At 34.3% G+C, this 21782-nt stretch overlaps 2 protein-coding genes across 4 annotated transcripts in view; both read left to right on the forward strand.

Annotated features, from left to right (window-relative positions):
* The first annotated feature begins 2196 nt into the window (after window positions 1-2196).
* LOC110031734 (protein RADIALIS-like 4) lies at window positions 2197-4156 on the forward strand. Its single transcript, XM_020735097.1, has 2 exons — window positions 2197-2513; window positions 3729-4156. The coding sequence occupies exons 1-2, from the start codon at window positions 2224-2226 to the stop codon at window positions 3754-3756; spliced, it is 318 nt and encodes a 105-aa protein (XP_020590756.1). The 5' UTR covers window positions 2197-2223; the 3' UTR covers window positions 3757-4156.
* Window positions 4157-7720: 3564 nt separating this feature from the next.
* LOC110031705 (cathepsin B-like) overlaps window positions 7721-21782 on the forward strand; it is a 60414-nt gene continuing 46352 nt past the window's right edge. For all 3 annotated transcript variants that reach the window (XR_002294766.1, XM_020735047.1, XM_020735048.1), the window contains exon 1: window positions 7721-7987. Coding sequence is in view for 2 of the 3 variants with exons in the window: in XM_020735047.1 (XP_020590706.1) it covers window positions 7910-7987 (78 nt within the window). In the remaining variant the exon portion in view is untranslated. The remainder of the gene's footprint in view (window positions 7988-21782) is intronic.

Raw genomic sequence — 21782 nt, forward strand, 5'->3', positions numbered from 1 at the left:
TGCTTGACATAATGTGAAATACCTACAACACTCTAGGCAGCTTCGTAGGGAGTTAGATAGATGGCTTATAAGGGAGCTAACTCCTGCCAAAGGGTGTAAGTGTCCATCCCCGTAAATGTCGTATGTGGGGAGAAAATTTACAAGTGTGGGTACGCAAAGAGGCACCACAAGCATGGATGTTCCAAGAGATATCCAAACATGTCACATGTAAAACATACAAGAAAAAAATATTCTACATGCAATGAAATACATTGTAGACATAAAGTCAAAAGATTTTTCAAACATATGCAAAGAAATGTGCAACATGCAAGAAATCATACGTGCATGCAAGTGATAAGTCGAACGGGCCGTGGCAACCGTCCAAACCGAAACGGTGGGTCGATCAATCCGGGACAATCAATAGGACCCAAAAGAGTGGGTGATCGGCCTAGGACGACCGATCAGACAAAAAGTGGGTGATCGAACGAGAGAGGTTGATCGAACCCGAAAGATCGAGCCGAGGCAATCGATCAAAATATGATTATATTATGCTGGTTTGAGAAGAATAGTTTGACATTTGTAAAAAATAAAGAAGAAGGCTTAAGGACAATACTCGTACCCAAGCTTTGATACCATGAAGACTGGTATAGAAAGAAAAAAAAAACCCAAATGACAAAATTACATTCAATGATGTAACTTTCATTTCATTTTTATCATGTAGTCTTAATTGCAATGCAATGTATATATAGCTAAAGGTATACTACAAAAGGAACATTTCGGATAGATTTCAGAGTTGGTTATGCTTTAGAGCAGTGAAATGTGCATTCGACAGTGTGATGTTGGTTTCTATGGGGACCTTGTGGTTGTTATAAATATTTAATATATCGGTTATATGATCAAGTAATCTCAAATTCTTACATGTTTATGCTAACTTAAACGCCTAAATGAGGAGATTCTAACGAGCAAAATATTATTCAATTTTAAGGTCATTAAGACACATAAATACTAAAAATACTACCATTGATAAACAAATCAATAAAATTCATCCAGAAGTATTTTTTGTGATTTTTGGTTAGATTTATCAAAATGTCATGCCAAAAATATTAATAGAATCATATTTTCCACATGGATGAAACTTAAACTTGAGTTCTAAGAGAACTTAGAGCTCTATCTAATGTTTTATACCTACGAATAATATTAACACCGTCATTATTTGATTGCTGTCTCACATCTATCACTCAATGCCTTACCGTTGTCATCTAGCCACCCCGACTCAACAATCATAGTCTATTCACCATTGTTGGCCTTTGTTGTCAAAAAATTATCATCTATTCATCATCGTCGGACCCAAATCATTCAACAATTCTTATCTTACCATCACTGTCTAATCATCGTCTCTTATTTAATATCTCCTAGGCATCATTGTTATTTATCTAGTACCCTTTCTCTGGGATAATTACATGTGATCAAGCTTGAGTGCATAACTCTTTAATAATAATAATCAAATGAAACCATTAAAAATCATTATTCTTATGTATTGCATGTCAATTTCCATTATTAATGATGTAATTTCATAAACAATAAAATATTTCTCGATATTATAAAACTAGTCATATATAAATAAATTTATTGCTTTTTTTATAATCTTAGTTTATATAAATATTTTCAATTTCGAATAAAAAATTTAATGCTAACAGTTAAAATAAGCTCTAATTTTTGGAATGTGAACGTAACTTTATATGTATACTAATATATACTTTTCATAAATTAATATTTGAGCCGATACTAACCATCAAAATTAATTGAGTTTTATTAAGGCCAACAAAAAATTAGCAACTTTTGTTAGGTCAATCTAAATTTAGAATTAAGAAAATTACGCTGAAACAATTTCATTAAAAATTCATGAACTTTAATTAAAAGGATAATTTTGTAAATCCCAATAATTGCGCGAATTTTACGTTGGCCCATCAATACATATTTGTCTCAATCAAAACTTTATAAGATTAAAAACATTATGACCACTCTTGTAAGTACATACTTACAAAATACTCTATCAATCTTTGTAAGTACATACTTATAGAATATGTAATATTATGAAGACATCTCATTTATTGGTGATGTGGCGCTTCGTGGTTGATCTTTCGGACATCAAGAGGCAATATTTTCTCCTATAAATAGGCATGTAAGGGTATCCATAGTTGTCATCCTGGACAAGCAGAGAGGTCAGGCGTGATCATCAAGTAGATGGCATCCTCCTACGCGACGGCTTCCAAGTGGTCGGCGAAAGAGGACAAGGAGTTTGAGAGGGCTCTGGCGACGTACGGGGAGCAAACACCGAACCGTTGGGAGAAGGTGGCGGCGGCCATCGGCGGCGGAAAGACCGTGGCCGACGTCAGGCTACACTATCAGCTTCTCCTCGACGATATAAACAGCATTGAGTCCGGCCTCGTCCCCTTTCCCAACTACCGTCCACACCCCTCTCCGCCTACCGCAGCCGCCGCCGCCGCCTCGTTTCTCAATGATGATCGCCAGCGGTAAATTTATTGCAAAAATGTCTTTTTCCGTGATCTTTCTGTTTTAATTTATGGATGTGGTTCTTCTTTTGGGATTCCTCCTCTGTTGTCTGTTTTTTTGGCTACTGATCATGCGGAGTTTACTTTGATTTTTGCCAATTTCTTTCCTTTGTTTTGGAATAATTACATACAAACCAACTATTATAATCACTATAATCTTTTATATTTGTTCGTATATTATAATATCAAACATTATGTATTATAACATCATAATCTTTAAAACAGACCAAAAATAACATTAATATTAATTTGTTATGCATAAATTTTATTATGATTTAGACACTAAAAAGATATAATTAGTGAATTAAACATTATATAATAACTTATGGTAGATTTGCAAAAAGTAAACAACCTCCTGCGTATATCTTTTGTATTTTTGTCACTCTTCTGCGGGTATGTTTTAACATTGTCTTCATCCTCTCGTTTTCATTATCTTGTTCTGAGCATCTTGTGACATGAAAATTTTAAGTTTACATCATTGCATGCATATTTGTCCTTTCCTAAATTAATATTCCCAACGTAGTGGTTCTAACATATCTTTTGACTGAACGAACAAATTACAGCAAATTCCCTTATCTTATTAAAAGATTATGCCAAAAGGCATGGTGGGTAACAGGGTAAGGGTGTAAATGAATGAATGCACTTTATGAATAATTTGAACTCGACTTGATTAACACTCGAATCATGTTCGTTCAAATTAGTTAATAAACAAGTTTGAACAAGTTTTAAAAGCTAGAAGCCTATGTGAACTAAACACGAACATAGTCGAGCGAATTCATTTTTATTCACGAACAAACTCGTTTGTTGTTTGACGATATTAGGCTCGATGATATCTCGTAATATATATATGAGAAGTTATTTAAATAAATTTTAATTAACTAGAATATTAACATGTTTGCTAATAGCACGATGACAGCTCATATCATATATGATATATAAATATTTGATATTAAGTTTATGTAGGCTTTAAAATCATCATTTTTAGTTGTTTGGTAAGATTTAGGCTAAATCATGCTTAAATGCTACACTAATTATTCTACTAAACATATCTTAAGCGGGGAAATCGGGGCAAGATGGAGTAGAAACAAGATTTAAAATATTATAGTGTTTATCAATTTTTACCTCCTTCATTAGCTAGTTTAAATCTCACTCTTATTTATATATTTATATTTTCAGGGGATTAGTGCATCTGAAGCTAAGGTGATCCAACCATCTGCAAAGCCCAATGTTGAAAAATGATCTACTTAGCAGCCAGCTCAGCATTATATAGATATATATGTAATCTTTGTAATTTGCATGATAAATTAGGGGGCAGTATGTAAAATTTGAAAAAATGGACGCTCTGGTAGCTTTAATGAATTGATTATCAGCGTTAGCAAGTACAAACAGCTGGTGTCTTAAATGATTAATGGTTTCAATGTATGATTGATTGTGCATGCCCGCATGTGGATTGGAGGGCTGTGTTGAGTAAATGGGCGTTGATACGTATGACATGCAGTTGAATGCATCGGGCGCTGGGAAATTGGTTGCCATGCATTGGCTGCATGGAATCGGCAGTTCCCAAATTTTAAAACCTTTTCACACTATCGCTTATAAGTTATAATAACCCGAATTATTTTTTTGATATCTTTAAAATATTTTTTGTGGTGGGAAGTTTTTTATTTGAATATGATCTCTTAAAATATGGTGACTACCGTAAAATAATGATATTTGTAATAGTCATTGCAACTTTTTGAACTCTTGTGTGTTCTGTGGTAGCTTCTTCAAATAGCTGCAGTCACCCCACATTGATCATAAGTTTGTGTTCTGATATTCAAAATTTTCAAAAATTAAGTATTATTGTAGATTTGTAATATTATTTGAGTTAACTCAAAATTGTTGAACTTTCTCAGTTAACATAAATTAGCTATTTGACATGACTGGTAAAATAAGCTTGGTCAAGAACCAATTTAATATTCTTTTAGAAGTCTTGGATAAAAAAGTTCTAGTTATATTTTAAAAAGTTTAAAAATCAATTTAAATATCATTTTTGATAGAAAAATGAGAATTATTATACTCTATATTGAATTGAAATAATATATTCACATGATAGATTAAAGAGAAATAATAGAGTAGAGTAATAAAGACTAATATTTTGAGCCTTGAATTGGCTAATTTATAACAAATTTTAACATATTCAAGTTTGACTAGCCATCAAGATTTACTGACACTATGTCTACATACTTATAAAAAGATGATATTGTTTGTCATTTTCACTCTCATCATCCTCGATAAAGTTGGTCCACTAACAACACTTTTATATTTGCATGGCATGTAGTATTTCACATAAATATTATGACTATATAAGCAAATCAACATGTTATCCTTTATATTACCTAATTTCTAAGTCAATTCTCCATTTAATAAGCTCTTCATTTTTCCTAAAACTAATAGCACAAATAATTATAATAGGACAAGCATATGGCCTAATTGGTCACATGATTAGAACTACCAACAAAAATACAATGAAAGGAAATGGTATGAATGTAAATCATATTAATAATCAAAACATCATAAAGTATTACCATATGATAACTCATAGAAATAATAATTATATATGTAAACTACATATTATGTATAAATTTGTAGATAGTGTTAGATAGATGACCAGTTTAATGGATGTATGATTATGGAATCAGGATGAAAATGTCAAATTTAGTGCTAAATCATTGATGATGAATACTGAACACTAGATTAGACTTTTTCAATAAAATAATCCCGTGTACACATTCGATGACCTTATAAAGTTGTTTTAGAATTTATGTACTTTATAATTGTTAGAGAAAAAAAAAACCTATCAGTTAATATGCACGTCATAATTGATGTCTCATCAAGAAATTTTTATCGTTGGACATGAATCTCTAAGCATCATGAGCAAGAAATATTTCAAATTTAAATTTAAGATTTGGTTCTCGATTTCAACTAGTTTTTAATCAAAATGAGCGTCTTAACAAAATGAACCCAATGATGTCAAAAAGTATCTAATTCGAGTCCAAATAAGTATATGCCAAACACTAAAGTAGTTCAATGCTTTGGTGAATTTAATTGGAAGGCGAACGATCTCAAACTAAAATTTACATGCTTTTATTTAAATTGAGTGTCTCAATGAGAAGAACCCAATAAGCCCAATATCATTCAATTATGATGTCATTAAAGCGCTTAAATATTGAAAAGACTAATTGTGATAAAGGGATTTTACTGTGGGCTTTCTAAGAATGTGTTTTGAGAGATTAGCTAAATTTATCAATGATCGTATAAAAAATTATGAATAACCTTACATTCTTCACTTGAAGGGTGAAGGAGAAGAAAAGTGGGTGAGTTAACTACTAAAGCTTAACTTTTGAAGTCTCAACAGTTGTTCCATACTACTAAAGTTTGTTGTCAACCATTAATAGTCCACATCGATCGCCAGAGGCCATCATTGGACACCACAAACCATGTCGATTTCATGCATGAAAACTACAATTGTTATAACCAATTTTGATAGCTCTGATAAGATTTTCATAGCCATTAACTACAATTACCTCTATAGTCAACCACAGCTTATACAACCAACAAATACAACTGTTATAGTCTTATCATGAAAAATTTAATTAGACTCCAATAATTATAGTGTCAACCACCCTTATACACTTATATCTTTTGGGTAAAGTAGTTATGATTTTAACATAAGCTTATAATCTCATAATCTCCAATCCAATTGAAGAGTGAACATCTATACTCTTGAATATGATCACCTTACAAGATGTTTTACATAAAAAAAAAAAAATTGATGTCTTTTCCCATCAAATTTCTTTTATCTGTGTATGTGTTGGATATCGATGCAACAGTAAGACGCTAAATTATCACTCAATCGCCGCAAATTTCCCATCATTGAACAATACGTAAACAAACTAATGATTGTGAAATAGGTTTCTTATCACAATAATTTGCTAAAATATTAATATAATTGAAAAAAAAAACTGAACTAACCATTCCAACACTAATTAGTTTAGTCTAAACTTTATAATGACTTATATGAATTCTATTACTTGCTCTTTGTACATATCATAACAAAACAAAAGAGAAGATAAATCATATTCCAAAATCCTATGATGACGTCCATATTAATGTTAAGAAATTGATTATATTTTGAAAGTACTCTTAACATACATTTGTCATATAATAATTTAGGATTTATAATAATTTTTGACTTATAAATTTTAACCTCTGAAAATTAAGATGATAAATAATATAGCTTGTCAAATTATCTAATCATCTAGTGATTGTGTTTCAATTTGATTTGAATTTCAGGTAGAAGAAAGCTAGTATGATTATAAATATAGGTAATTACTATGAGAAATAACCATAATAATTAATTTTATTCTTATATCCATATGGAAATCTAAGAATATCATTTTTAGAGTAGAGCCATAATAACTCGAGTTTATAGTTTTGAAATCCACTCCAGATTGAACTAATTTAAAGTTCATGAAATGTAGAAGATGAAGGTCAAGTCACTTTGTTAGTCTCGCAAGAGTTACGACACTCGTGTATTTATAATTTTTTTTCTCTATATTTTTTCATCTCATTTTAATTTGTTATAAATGCATTAATAATAAGTCAGTAATTACAAAAGGAGTTGTGAGGTAAGTTGAGTGATTAATATGACTAAAGGTGGAATCATGTTAAGCACCCCTTTGGAATTTATGATTTTTCTCTATAAAATATTAAATTTAATATTCTTTTCTTATATAATTTAGACAATTTAATAATTTTTCCCCCTCTCAATATATATATATATATCTAATAATTAAACAAATTCAGATATTTTGTGATTTTATTCACCTTAAAAAATAATATTAATTATTATATATATATGTATATATTATTTATATAATAAGCTGATTTTATTATTTTGATTTAATAAAAATTTAAAAGTCATGGATTATGTGCAAATTAGCCGCAGCAGAACTAGCAACTTCCACGTAACGAAGACCGTCCGTTGTTCGTTTCAGATCTTCCTTTCATCACATCGTAACCGTCCATTTCAACATCCTCACATTCTTCACGTTTATCGATTTTTTAAGTCTGTTTGCCGCCTAGTGATATAATGCAGCTCATCAATCGAAATGTTACGGGTAGAGCAAAAAAAATCGTGCAATTTTGGCCGATTCCCGCAGCTTCTCTGCCTCTTTCCCAATTCCAACTTGCTAACTTCCGATTAATGGCGATCTCCTCTCCTCTTTCTGCCATTCGCATTTCAACTCCTCATCCTAATCTATAATAAGTCTTCTTCCTCTCAGCTGCCTTCACTTGGGAGGGAGAACAAGAAGGGAATGAGGATGGCCGTGCGTCTGCATTTCGGAGCGGCTATTCTGCTGCTGTGTTTGGCCGTGGCAATCCAATCTGAGCTGGTAAGTGAAATCGTTCTTAAACTTTTGACTCTTGTTATGAGTTTTTGATAGGTAGCTTTGCCCGAAGTGGAGATAACCTAGCTTATTTTGGTCGTTAACTCCTTTCAATTATATTTTCTTTCTTCAGAAACTGTTTGGTCCTTACTATGGCTCTAATATGAATTCGAATCACACTTTCTTCTTTATTCTTACTGAGAGACTATGATCTGCGATTTTGGAACTATAGGTTATACTCTTATGATGTTTCATGCCAAATTTCGGAGCCCTGGAGTGGTTCTGAAAGCCTTCCTTTTTTTTTTTTTTCATTGTAGATAGGCTTATTTTTTTCCTTAATTTTCTTAACTGCTTTTCGTAAAGGAGGTGGAATCAGTCTTCTGTTTACTCCTAACAGGCTTACTTCCAACTGGGCAGCACCTTGGGCTTTGCTAGGTTCTACGTGTATTTCAAACTTTGATGAATTTGTCAGAATCATGAATTTATAGCTTCTTGGAAACCTGCTGGAGAATGTTTAAACAATAATGGTAGGCAGATGCATTGGGTTTTTAGATCATTGTTGTTAAGTTCACAGAAGCAATGCTTCGTGTTTAGCTTAGTTTTATTGAAGGCGTGAGTTACAAAGAAAAAACAGGCTATTGATGGAAGCCTACCGTTGTCTCCTCATCATCAACAACAATTGCCTTGTGCCAACCATTTAAATTTGTCCTTGTTGAGAAGCCTTTAGTTATTGAAAAAAATTTGTACAAGGCTCCTTGAGAATTTTTTATTTCAAGATTTTATTAGGAAGTTTGAATCAAAGTGGCCCAAATTAAATCTAACACACCAGTAATCAAAACTTCAACCCAAGGGGCTGTATGGCTGCAAGTAGGATTTAGCATTTCATGGATTTTGTGTCAAGGGGGGGGGGGGGGGGGGGGGGGGGGCGAGGGGGGGGGGGGGGGAATGTAGTTAAATCGCGGAAACCGATTTGAGATATCCGAAGCAAAACTTTGAACAGAAGCTAACAAAATGAGAAAACACGGAAAACACAAAGAACATAAGATTTAACGTAGAAAAACCCGAGAATGAGAAAAAAATCAAAGTCACACCACACCATACCAAATAATCTACCATGAAGAAAATGAGGAGAGTTATACAAATTACATAACACCCTACCCTCGCCAAATTTTGGAACACTTCATAACGCTCCTCTCCTCTCCTTTGCGCAAAAGAAATCGAAAACACAACCTCCAATAAAAAAAAAAACTAAAATTTTAATTGAAGAACGACACAAATTTGGTTGCAGGCACCAGGGCGCCGCGATATGGCATTGCGGCAATCCAATGAGTGCTTGGACACTACAGTGTAACGCTCTTGAGTTTTGAATATGGACTGGTTGCTGTAGCACTGCTTGTCTCAGCGCTGCGGCACTGTGACACTCCCCTCCTAGGCTGGAGCGCCTTGTTTTTGGGTTTTGAATCCGGACTGGGCGCTGCAACGTTGTCGTCCAGGCGCTGGGGCACTAGGCATAAACAAAATAAATTTTTGGAGGCAGCGCCCCCAAACCCAATACAAGGGGGACACACCCCATATTACCTGAAAAACTCACCGTCAAGCTTGATTAGAGAAATTGAGGGCTCTAAATAAATGATTGATCAACATGAGGAGTCTCCACATAATAACATTTAAAAAATCCATCCAATCCTTGGATTTGGTAAATTGAATATAAGCCTAATCGAAGCCAAAATTGGGGCTACTGAATCTGAAAATTCATAAATCTACGAAAATGTATTTTATGGTGTTGAACTTAGTAAATACAGTGATAAATTCAATTTAAAGGCACTACCAAACAGTCCCCAAAAAGCTTAAATACCATATCAAACATTGTTTCCCCTAAAATACATTTTTAAACACCATCAAGTATCATGCGCCAGAGACCACTAAACCACGTGATGCATTCATAAAAGTCATTTTCTCTTGAAACTTACTCTACCATGATGAAAAACAACAAAGACTCACGAGACTCACAAGTCATATAAATCACTTTTTCTCAGATACATGGCTCAAATATCATTTCTTTGGGTGTAAAAGTTGAGGGGAGTACAATGGCCCTGTTATATCTATGTTCAAATCCATTTTTAAATCAAAAGTTTAACAAGTTTACTGCTGAGAGACAACCACTTTATATTTTAAATCAATTTGCTATTCTTCTGTCCATTGTTGGATTAATAAAAAACTTAATGTATCTTAACAAATGCAATGCATTTTTAATACTTCATAAGTTCTTTCTTGTTGCATACCAGAAATAACTTTGAGTCTAATGATTCTTAAGGGACACCATCTTAAGCACAAATTTGTTTACTGCACACATTTAATGAATAAATAAGATCTTGTAGAAGGAATTATTTTTAGGAATATGATTTGTTGTCCAAGTTATTGATTGAACTTTAAAACAAATGATAATACTAAAAGTAACTTAGTAGAGCCTCCTTCACAGGGTGAGCTGATGAAATATATGTGTTTTGAAAAATATATAATATGGGAGAAATGGGATTTGAATTTGAGGGATATTGGCTTGAGATAATATCAATGAATCACAACAGAGAATTGACTTGGGATCAATCTACTCTATGAACTCATAACTTTAATGATATGCAAGCTAATAGTTTGAATTCTCATACCTCTTTCGATTATTTTAAGTTTAGAGATTATGAGATCAAAATTTCTAACAAGAATATTGTTCTAACATTTTGTTACGTGCTGACACAGAGGTCGGAGTTGAAAGCTGTAATAATATTTGTAGGTCACAGAGGTCGGAGTTGAGAGTTGCATGTGTTGTGAGCCATGTAGGCCGTAGTTGGTCACATAGGTCGTTTTGGTAAGCTTCAATAACGTCTGTAGGCTATAGAGGTCAGAGTTGGGGGCTATAATTATAGCAGTCGACCACATAGGTTGTAGTAGGGGGAAATTATGAGTGAACTTCAAAAGTCCAGATAAATTGATTGCATATGATTACATCGGTCATAAGATGTTGTCGAGAGTTATTGCCGAATTTCAGTACTACATTATTCATTGTCCCGTACTGGGGGTTTGTTGTTACACTAGATTCAAGATGCCTCGTTACACTATATTCATGGTGTGTTACACCATTTTCGGGATGAGTCGTTATACCACAACGTATATCGTGACTTTGCAAGGTGCTTTATTGTAACACGTGCCATTACCATGCAAGGTCTACAGATAGTGATGAGTATTGGGCGGTCGACGATGGTCGAAGATGGTTGACGGTGGTCGAAGATGATCGACGAGTGATGGTTGATTGTGGTTAGCGGCTGCAGGAGCAGGAAGTGTTCACATGGCCTCCGAATCGTGAACTACTTTCAGATTCTTATCCTCTTTCTGATCCAACTCTAGGTCGCCCTCTTCCCCCCTCAATGAAGGGAGTGGGGCTTTATTTATAGATTCTGGGATTGACATCCCCTATAAATAATGCAGGAATCTGGACCACTTCATCCTAGACAACAGTTGAGAGGTGCTTTTCTCTCTCTTTTTATATATAGAGCTTAAAGCTTTTAATTTAGATGATGAAAATCAATAAAATCAAGCTTGGATGATTCATTGAGATCAAAATAAGCTACCTTAAGCTTTCTATAGTAATTCTTAAGATTTCTAAGGTGATTCAGTGGGAGGCGAGATGTTTACCTAAGGATGATTGGAGAAGTAAAGGCCTCCATCAAAATTGATTGCTATTCATTTCTCCTCTCTTGAACAACATTAGGGTGCTGCTAAAGAGTCAAGAGAAGGGATTGAGTGCCCCTTCGAAAATCCCTTTTAGTTTCCACTTATTTCTCTCATTTTTTTTAATTCGAGGAAGTGATGACATGTCTTGCAATGTGTATCAATGGCTGAGATGGCTATTGGGAAGATAAGACAAATTGTTCTTAGCTATACCTATAGTTAGATTAAGCTAATTTTAGTATATGAGGGAGTTTAGCCAAGATTTGACAATTTTGGATTCAGGGTTTGATTAAGATTTCCAGTAATTGATTAGGTGGGTACATAAGCTTTGGTGGCAATTTTGAGGCGAATGACAAGTTTCTTGTACCCAACCATGGGATTTAATTCATTTAAATTAAGCTTTTGGCTTAATTTAAAACCAAATATGTTGAATTTGACCAAGATCTATATTTGAGAAATTTATTTTGGTTGATTATGGTGGGCTTCTGATATCGTAATAAGACAAAATTGAAATTTGCAGTTTTGAAAATTCCAAAAGAAATGAGGAGAGCCGGGCCAAAAATCCCAAGAGAAATGATGCATTAGCTGAAAAGAAACATGATTGCCACTTGGGTCCGCATCACTTTAGGGTGTTGAATACACTTCTTAACTTAGAAGGATACATAAAATGTTATTACAACCAATCAAAAACTCTCAGTCTTATATAAACAAGCTCTAAACAAAAACAAAAAATTTAAAAATAAAGACTTAATTACAAGTATGACACCCTACTGAAAACATAATTTCAATTCCCGCGTCATTCTACTGGAGTCGACAGGGGTTTTTCATGAAAAGAAGTTTCAGAATCGGTTTCATAATGCAGAGTCAAGTCAGCGATGTTGAATGCAGTAGAAATATTGCAGTCTCTGGGGATATCAATTTGATAAGCGTTGTCATTAATACGTTTCAAAATTCGGAAAAGGCCCATTTGTTATGGCCTTGAGCTTCCCATGTCTTACCGGAGGAAACACCCTTTCTTTAGTCGAATCCATACTGTCTCCTTCTTTGAAATGATCACCCTTATACTCTTGTTTGCTTGTCGTTGATTTATTTAATTTTTCTAATAGTATTCTCACGAACTAATTTATGCTATTTTTGAATTTCTTGTAGTAGAACCTCAATATAATAAATGATCTTAATTTATTAGAACTAAATGAAAATATGAAACTAAGAAGGACACAATGGACAAAAAGGATTCATGTAGCCTATCCACGTAACCCTAAACCCCACGTAGTGGGATTAAGGCTTTGCTGTTGTTGTTGAACCTCAATATCCAGAATCATCGCCTTTGATGGGAAAATCTAATGTAGCATCAAGTGGATATTAAAAATTTTTTCTCATAAATCGCCTAAAAAAAGCTATATTTGGAAGTTTAACTGTGGGATTGATTATAGGCAAACTCCACTTGTGATAGAAGAATATCCCATTGTGCAGGATTCTTCCCAACATAGCGACGAAATAGGTTTCCAAGACCTCTATTAACAACTTCCATTTGACCATCGGTTTATGGGTGCGAAGAGGGACTATATTTAAGTTTGGTTCCCATTCTGCCCCATAATGTCTTTCAAATGTGGTTTAAAAACTTAATAGCTCGATTTGATGTGATGGTACATGGAATGCCATGTAATCGGACCACCTCTTTGAAGCACAAATGGGCGATGTGAGAGGCATCTAAAGAGGTTTTGCATGGTACAAAGTGAGCTATATTGGAGAATCTGACCAAAAGAAAATATGTTGAGATTTTCATACCTATTTTACACTATTTTTGATGATATTGCACTTTAAAGAAGGGTATTTTTGATGTTTTGTTGCAGGTATGATTAATTATGGTCATTGGAGCAAAAAAATGCAAAAACGGCGTCATTGGAGCAAAAAAATGCAAAAACGGTGCAATTTGGAGAAAAAACGAGCGATAAATGAAATTTTGCCCAGTCATCTTTTGATAAGTCTTTCGATGTTTAATCTTTTTTACACTTTTAGCATATTTTTGAATGAGATTACACTTTAAAAGAATGTTATTTTCATGTTTATTTTGTAAGGCTATCTGTTAGGAACACAATACAACTGAAATAGGGCGAAACGGAGCCAAACAGAGCGAAACGGTGGAGCTGCGCAGCCTGCTCGCTGACGGCGCCAAAACGGCGCCGACGGCGAGGTTTACCCAAGAAGACAAAAAAAAGATAGAAAAGCTCGCCGACGACGCCCTCGAGCCCACCGACGGCGCCCGGGACGACTATGGACCGACTTTTGGCGGTTATGGGCCAAAATTCAACGTATTTGGACGCTTTTTAAAAGGTTCCTTGTGGCAACTCTTCAAACTTCATCTCTACACTTTAAAAGAACAAATTTAGGTTAGAAAAAGGGGTTATGTGTGAGAGGAATGTTAAGAAAAGTGTGGAGAAAATTTAGGATTTTTAGAATAGGAGTAGAAATGTATATTTCTACCCTTTTGGAGAGATTGGAGAGGAGATTTTGAGAGAATTTATAAGGAGATGTTCTAGCATTGTATTGATCGGTGGGAGACTTTGTGAGAGAGATTTTCTTCTTTCTTTCAAAGGGAAAAAGCTAATTATTGTGTTCTTCATTATCCTATGGTTTTGCAAACACTTATCTAGTGAATTTGCTTTGATGAAATGAAGTTTTCCGTTGTGTTTTCTTCGTGTTTTGTGATGTGTTTTTCTTACTCTCTCTTATTGTTTGGAAATAATGGTATGAGAAGATTATGTCGTTATTTTCATTTTACTTTTCTCTTGTAATGAGTAGAATTCATGTTTAGGATTTTGTGATGCATGTTAGAAGCAGATTTAATTATAAATGTGATGAATTTTACTTGTACTTTATTTACATTACAATAAAGGCCTGTTTTAGTGTTAAAATTAGTTGTAATTGCATTAAAACCCGAGAGAGCTGTGTAATTCTTAACAAAGTAGAACCACATTCAGATTCTATGGATGGTTAAGTTCATGGGAGTTGAATGCAAATAAATAGGGAAATATACTTTGATGAGCGCAAAATTGGAGATTTTAGAGTGACAGACTAAAATCCCCAATTCGGTGTTTGAGTACTGAAGCGGAGATGTTAGCCCTCAGGCTAGGGGAACGTGGGAGCTCCGAAGTGAGAGCCGGTATCCTCCCGGCCTAGCCACGGATTCAGTAAGCAAACATAAGATTAGTCAATGTTCTTTATGCCTGGACCAAAGGGTAAAGAATAGGATTGCTCCTATTTGGCACATACAATATTTAATGCATCTCATTCCTTTACATTATCCAATTCATTATATAAGAATAGTAGTTTTTAGTATATCAAAATTCTCCAAACCAATTCATCCAAAAAGGGTTATCTTTATAATTAATATTTGCATTTAGTTATAGTCACTATCTTTATATTTAACACTTGCATTTATGAGTAGTTGCTAGATAAAACATCATTTTAATCGACATTCCAAACTAAAAACTAATTGTAGTAGATTAGAATTTGACTAAGGACCTCTTATCTCTCTTCCTTGTGGGATCGATAAACGGGACTCCACTAGAGCCCTGTATTACTTGAGCGATACGTATACTTGCGTTTGAAATTGTGACTTTACAAAATCATTATAAATATATAAATCTGAGTTCATAAATTTAAGCATATATAAAGTCGCTGTCAGAGTCTATCCACCACCACCATTATAGAATCCTTTTGTTGTCGAGTGCAATGGTAGACTAACTACAAAATTCAAATTAAAATCTGTCCAAAGAAATATAGGAACGAACAAAGGAAAGTATAGTCCTAAATTTTGGGACCTCTAAATGGAAAATACAATATCTTTTCCGCTGACATCTTTATGCATAGAGGGCCAATAAAGTTTGTTTTGAAGAAGAGCTATAGTCTTGTATCTTCCAAAATGATCAACCAAGGTCCCCCACCATGGCCTTTCACCACTATGATTTCTCGAATGGAATACTTTGGAATGCATAAATAATTTCCTTTGTAGAGGAAATCATCTTTGACGTGGAAGGTGTTATAAGTTCCAATGAGACATTACTGCCATGCCACTCGAGAATCCTCGACATACATTCCCCATATTAGTTCAAAACCCACAACTCTAGCTTACAAAATTTATCGAATAGCTTTTCGGCAGTTTAGAGCATCGACTACTTGATTATAGAGTCCCGATTTGTGCTTGAGAGTATACTGAAAGGCTGGAATATATTCACTCAATGTGGCATGTCTTCCTTTCAATTTAGTTTGATTTTGAAGATATTTAAGGGTTTCACGATCTATAAAAAGGGCAAATTTGTTAGCTAAAATATAATTACTCCAATGTTATAGGGCCCTTACGATTGAATATAATTCTTTATCATATGTTGATTATGTCCTTTTGGGGTTGTTGAGCTTTTTGCTAAAACTTGCTATGGGATGTCCTTGTTAACTAAGATCGACTCCAATACCAGTGCCACATGCATCACATTCCACTTCGAACAAAAGATCAAAATCAGGAGCAGTACATGGGGTCTGTTTCAAGCAATTCGAACTGAGTTGTGCTTGCTCGGTCCAACATAAATGGACTGATTTGAGAAATTTCGTTAGTGAGACAACGATGGTACTCATGTTTTTGACGAACTGGCAATAGAAAGAGGCCAACCTGTGGAATTGTTGAACTTCCATGAAGGAGCTAGGGTTTGGTCAATCTCTTACAGTTGGTAATTTGTTAGAATCAACCTCCATTCCTACCGTCGAGATCAGAAGTCCCGAAATATTGATGCGGCCAACTAGGAATTTACACTTTTTTCTTATTGGCAAAAAGCTGTTGTGATCACGGGACCTCAAAAACACTTTGTAAATGTTGTAAACATTCAAATTTATTAGAATTATAAATTAAAATATCGCCAAAGTAAATCACCACATATCTTCCCGTAAATGGTTGGAAAACTTGATTTATGAGGCACATAAAGGTGCTCGAAGCGTTTAAAATCTTGAATGGCATCAACGTCCACTCGTAGAGCCCATACCTTGTCTTGAACACTGTTCTGCACTCATCCTTATATCACATATGTATTTGGTGACACCCACTTCGAAGATCTATTTTGAAGAAATCTATCACCCCTTTTAGTTGATCAAAAAGATCATCCAATCAAGGAATGAGAAACCTATATATGATAGTGATTTTATTTACAATATGATTATCAATGCACATGAGTCATGTCCCATTTTTCTTTGGAACCGCATTCGGGATAGCACTACGTCACACTAAGCCTTTGTGGATCAACTCATCCACTTGACATTGAAGATCCTCGTGCTCCTTTGGAGACATTCTAAATGCAAGATTGTTTGGGATGACTAAACCAAGCACAATGTCAATGACATGCTGTACCTCTCTCATAGGAGGCAATCTTACAGGATTCTTTACTAGAAATATATATTCAAATTGCTGTATCAATCCCTATGCTTTGGAAGGACTTGTTGGTAGATGTCCGGAACTCTCAATTTTGATCAAGAGGTACCCCATATTTTTCTCCTTAAGTTCTTGTTGGTAGATGTCCGAAACTCTCAATTTTGATCAAGAGGTACCCCATATCTTTCTCCTTAAGTTCTTTCAAGAACAACGAAGGAGTAAGAAATATTGATTTCAACCCTCACTTGAATCTCCTCCTTCATAGACACCAAAGTGTTTTGAATTCCTCCTTTGATAAAGGAATAAGTATTAGCATATCCATCATGAATTGTACGACGGTCATATTGCCAAGGCCAACCAAGCAATATGTGACATGCGCCCATAGGAATTACATCACATAAAACCTGCTCTTGAAGTTTCCTACTGATTGAATATGACACCATGTATTGTCGGGTGACTTTAATTTCAGCCCTCTTTTTGAGCAACATGAGTTGGTACGAATAGGAATGAGGTTGAGTAGTTAGCCCAAGCTTCTCCGGCATGGTTATTGCAACAACACTCTCACAACATCCACTGTCGATGATAAGATTACAAATATTGTCCCAAATTATGCACCGAGTTTTAAAGATGTTATGTTGTAAACAATCTTTATATGGAAGATTGTTCGACACTTTAGGAAACATATTATCATGAGTAATTTCCCTTCATTCGCAAGTATCATTTGGTCCCTCGTTGGATTAATGTCTTTTTCTTCTACCACATTATTTTTCTCTAGATCAGTCTCCTCCACCAATGAAATAATGCACCGGTTAGGACAATTCGAGGTTATGTGGCTGAACCCATGGCATTTCAAGCATCATATATAGGATGCAGTTCCTTCCCTCACTGTGGTAGCAGTCCGTCTCGATTGGAAAATAGTTTTGCTGCTATTTTCAACTTGTCGACAATTGGTTTGTGCCCAAAATTGGACTGATTTGTTGAAACCGCCTAAATCATTGGTAGGAATGCATATTGTGGTGTTCCTACCCAATATTCCGCTGTTTTTTCAAACTTGACTACCAAGTTAATCATGTTTTGTAATATCTAGAACAGCTGCAGGTGTACCACATTAGCGATATTTGGTCGTAGTCCACCAAAAAAAATGTGCAATAATGCGCTCTTCAGGCTCAAAAAGGTTACATTTTAGCCCCAAATGTTCTAATTTAGCGCTATATTTCTCCACAGATAATTCTTGTTGATAAAGGTTATGAAGTCAGATAAAGACTTCTTGTCGGTAATGCTCGGGTAAGAATTTCCATTGCTTTTCTATCTTCATTTTTGTCTAAGACGTGATCTTGGATATTCCTCTCTTTGTCGAATTCTCTTCAAGTTTTCTCACTACAATGTGACAATTTTTTTTCAATCGATCGCCACTAGTTTGTGGATATGTTTTTGTGACACCTTCTTGAATTTCAAGACTCGTTTAACTGTATGTAGCCATGTGAAAAATTCATCAGGATCTAATCTTCCATCAAAATTAGAAAGGTCGATTTTGATTCCAAAATTTGATGGTTTTTGTTGATTTTCACGCAACATACGTAGAAGTTGTTCATCACCACTAGATGTCTGTTAATGACATAGATTTTCTTCTTCACCAGTTACATCATTTTGGAATTCATTTTGAAATTCTTCTGGGTCTCATTGTTCAAGAAGCACCAATCTTGTACTTGACAAATTTCTTGTTGCAATTATTCCACAACCAAATCTCTGCCTAGACAGACATCGTTCCTCCTTGGTGGCATCTTCAATTGCGTTTAGACGCCAAAAAAGAGAAAAATAACAATTAGAGTTGGAGGAAGGAAAACATTGACGGCCGAAACCATAAGCCTTGGATCCGGGGATTCCTGATCATATAACCTACAAGAATGTCAATCGGAAATCTTCACATTGAAGCCGCAAGAAAACAAACAGTTTGCAAAAAAATCTGTTTCCTCTGAAAACCATAAAATTAGAAATCTGGACAAAATTCATAAGAAGGAAAAATGGAATTAAATGGAATGAAAAATGATGAAAAGCATAAGAACTCGGAGAAGGAAGAGAAAAATGCGCAATAAAAAACCGCGTTCTAATACCAAGATGATATTGTAACAAGTCAAAATTGAAATTTACAGTTTTATAACTTCCAGAAAAAAAGAGAAAAGCTGGGCCGAAAATCCCAAAAAAGAGAAATAATGTATTAACTAAAAAGAAAGATGACCGATCACCACTTGAGCACTACTCTAGGATACTTAATATACTTCTTAACTCGACAAGATACGAGAAAGATTATTGCAACCAATTAAAAACTCTCTCTCCCGTTCTAACATACATGACGACCTTACATATGTAAGCCCTCATCAAAAACAGAAAACTAAGAAAAAAAACTTAATTGCGAGCATGACACTCTACTAAAACTTTAACAATTTCAGCTCCCGCGCCAGCTATAGAATGGGGTTGGCTCTATAAGGTTTAAATAAACTTGATTTGGTCAAACTAATTGGGTTTGGGTATAAGATTTAGCCCATCGACCTAGACTTAACCTAATTTGGTTATTTAAACCTATGTTTGGCTAAGGTTCAAGTGGATTGACATAGGGTGTCTAAGGGTCTGTTTGGGGCAGCTGTAGCTTTTTGAAGAAGCAGCTGTGAAGCTGTTGAAGAAGATGCTGCTTCAAAAAGCTACAGTGATTTTTATAATTTTATTTTGAAAAAGTGAGACCGCAGTTTTCTAGCAGGTAGCCAGGTATGGTGGGAAAACACAACTTTTAGCTGCAGTTTTTTAAGAATACAAAAAAAAAAAAAAACAATTTTAAAAAATATAAAAAACTGCGGTGTGGCATCACGTCGCCGCATCGCCGTCTCAAACGCATCATAAATTTCCATAAAAGATACCCCGGAAGTAGTGTTGACAAAGAACTCTCAATATGAGTTGTGTAATGCCAAAAAATACGCCACATATTGTAAATGATGAAGAGACACTAATAAATTAGTAAAAAATCATGATGTTCTTATGAAAATAGAGACATAAAGAATGAAGGTCATGCATGTAGCTCATCAATTAACTCTCCCATGACGGAAAGGATGGAATAAAGTATGTGTTAAATGACACAGAGGAGCAACTGATAGCCTTAAGTGTCTAAATGTTCAGATTTTTTTTATTTTAATTTTGAAGTAGGTAGTTACTTATAAAAATAAGACGAGTTAGACCCAGGGACTCTGGTTGAAATAATCACAAACCAAGACTATGAAATGGATCTAATGGCTAAGAACCTAATTTGGAGATTTGATTTATTTGAAGTTTATAGGTTTAGTAGGTTAGGCCTTTTGACATTAGTAATATGGCATCAAGGATTATCTATATGAATTAGCCTCAGATGCTCATAAATAAGGCTCATCAACACCCCGGAAGTAGTATTGACAAAGAACTCTCAATATGAGTTGTGTAATGCCAAAAAATACGCCACATATTGTAAATGATGAAGAGACACTAATAAATTAGTAAAAAAATCATGATGTTCTTATGAAAATAGAGACATAAAGAATGAAGGTCATGCATGTAGCTCATCAATTAACTCTCCCATGACGGAAAGGATGGAATAAAGTATGTGTTAAATGACACAGAGGAGCAACTGATAGCCTTAAGTGTCTAAATGTTCAGATTTTTTTTATTTTAATTTTGAAGTAGGTAGTTACTTATAAAAATAAGACGAGTTAGACCCAGGGACTCTGGTTGAAATAATCACAAACCAAGACTATGAAATGGATCTAATGGCTAAGAACCTAATTTGGAGATTTGATTTATTTGAAGTTTATAGGTTTAGTAGGTTAGGCCTTTTGACATTAGTAATATGGCATCAAGGATTATCTATATGAATTAGCCTCAGATGCTCATAAATAAGGCTCATCAAAATTGAGAAGGATCTGAAATTGATTTCTTGTGGAAAGAGATCAGCAGCTCGTGATTTTGATGTCACATATTAAGCTTCTTTTTTATTTTTCTTTAAGAAAAAATCAAATTACATGCATATGAAACATATCATGAAGTTTCACCTTCATTTTTCATTTTTACAATTAATTTATTTTTGTTAGAGAAGATCAAACATCATGATCAAGAAGGGTTTAATCGCATCATGAAATTATTTCTTCTCAAATTTTTGTATTTATACTTTTTTTAGGAGCTCAATTAGGAGTAAAAGTGTCGAGCTTTGAGTACATACATGATTTAGATTTTATAAAGCAGACTTGGGTATGTTTGGGGCAGCTGCAGTTTATTGACAATCTACTGATAAGTAGTTGATTCAGATAAATTGTTGATCAGCAGCTGATCCGGATAAGTTGGTTGGTTTTTTGATTTATGCTATTGGAAAACAACTATTTTGCACTTGGTTATGGATAAATGATCATTCTATCCCTGTACAATAATGTTGTTTGCAACATAACTGTTATAACAATATATTTGATACTTTAGAAACAAAAAACTACTTCAGAACAGTAGAAAAAATAAGATACACATTTCACATAACAATGATTATCAAATGTACTAAAAAAACATTAAAATTACATTTTAAAATGATATTGGGAAGTAGCTGTTTTGCGCTTGATTGTGGGTAAATGATCATTCTACCCCTGTGCAGTAATGTTGTTTGCA

Source organism: Phalaenopsis equestris, unplaced genomic scaffold (assembly GCF_001263595.1).
Source record: "Phalaenopsis equestris unplaced genomic scaffold, ASM126359v1 Scaffold000840, whole genome shotgun sequence".
Taxonomy (NCBI): Eukaryota; Viridiplantae; Streptophyta; class Magnoliopsida; order Asparagales; family Orchidaceae; genus Phalaenopsis; species Phalaenopsis equestris.

What these genes read in the sequence shown, in the direction of transcription:
- LOC110031734 (XM_020735097.1), top strand. Translation starts at nt 2,224, where the DNA reads ATGGCATCCTCCTACGCGACGGCTTCCAAGTGGTCGGCGAAAGAGGAC. An exon ending in CTCAATGATGATCGCCAGCG is followed by an intron (nt 2,514 to 3,728) that starts GTAAATTTATTG and finishes TTATATTTTCAG; the next exon opens with GGGATTAGTGCATCTGAAGC.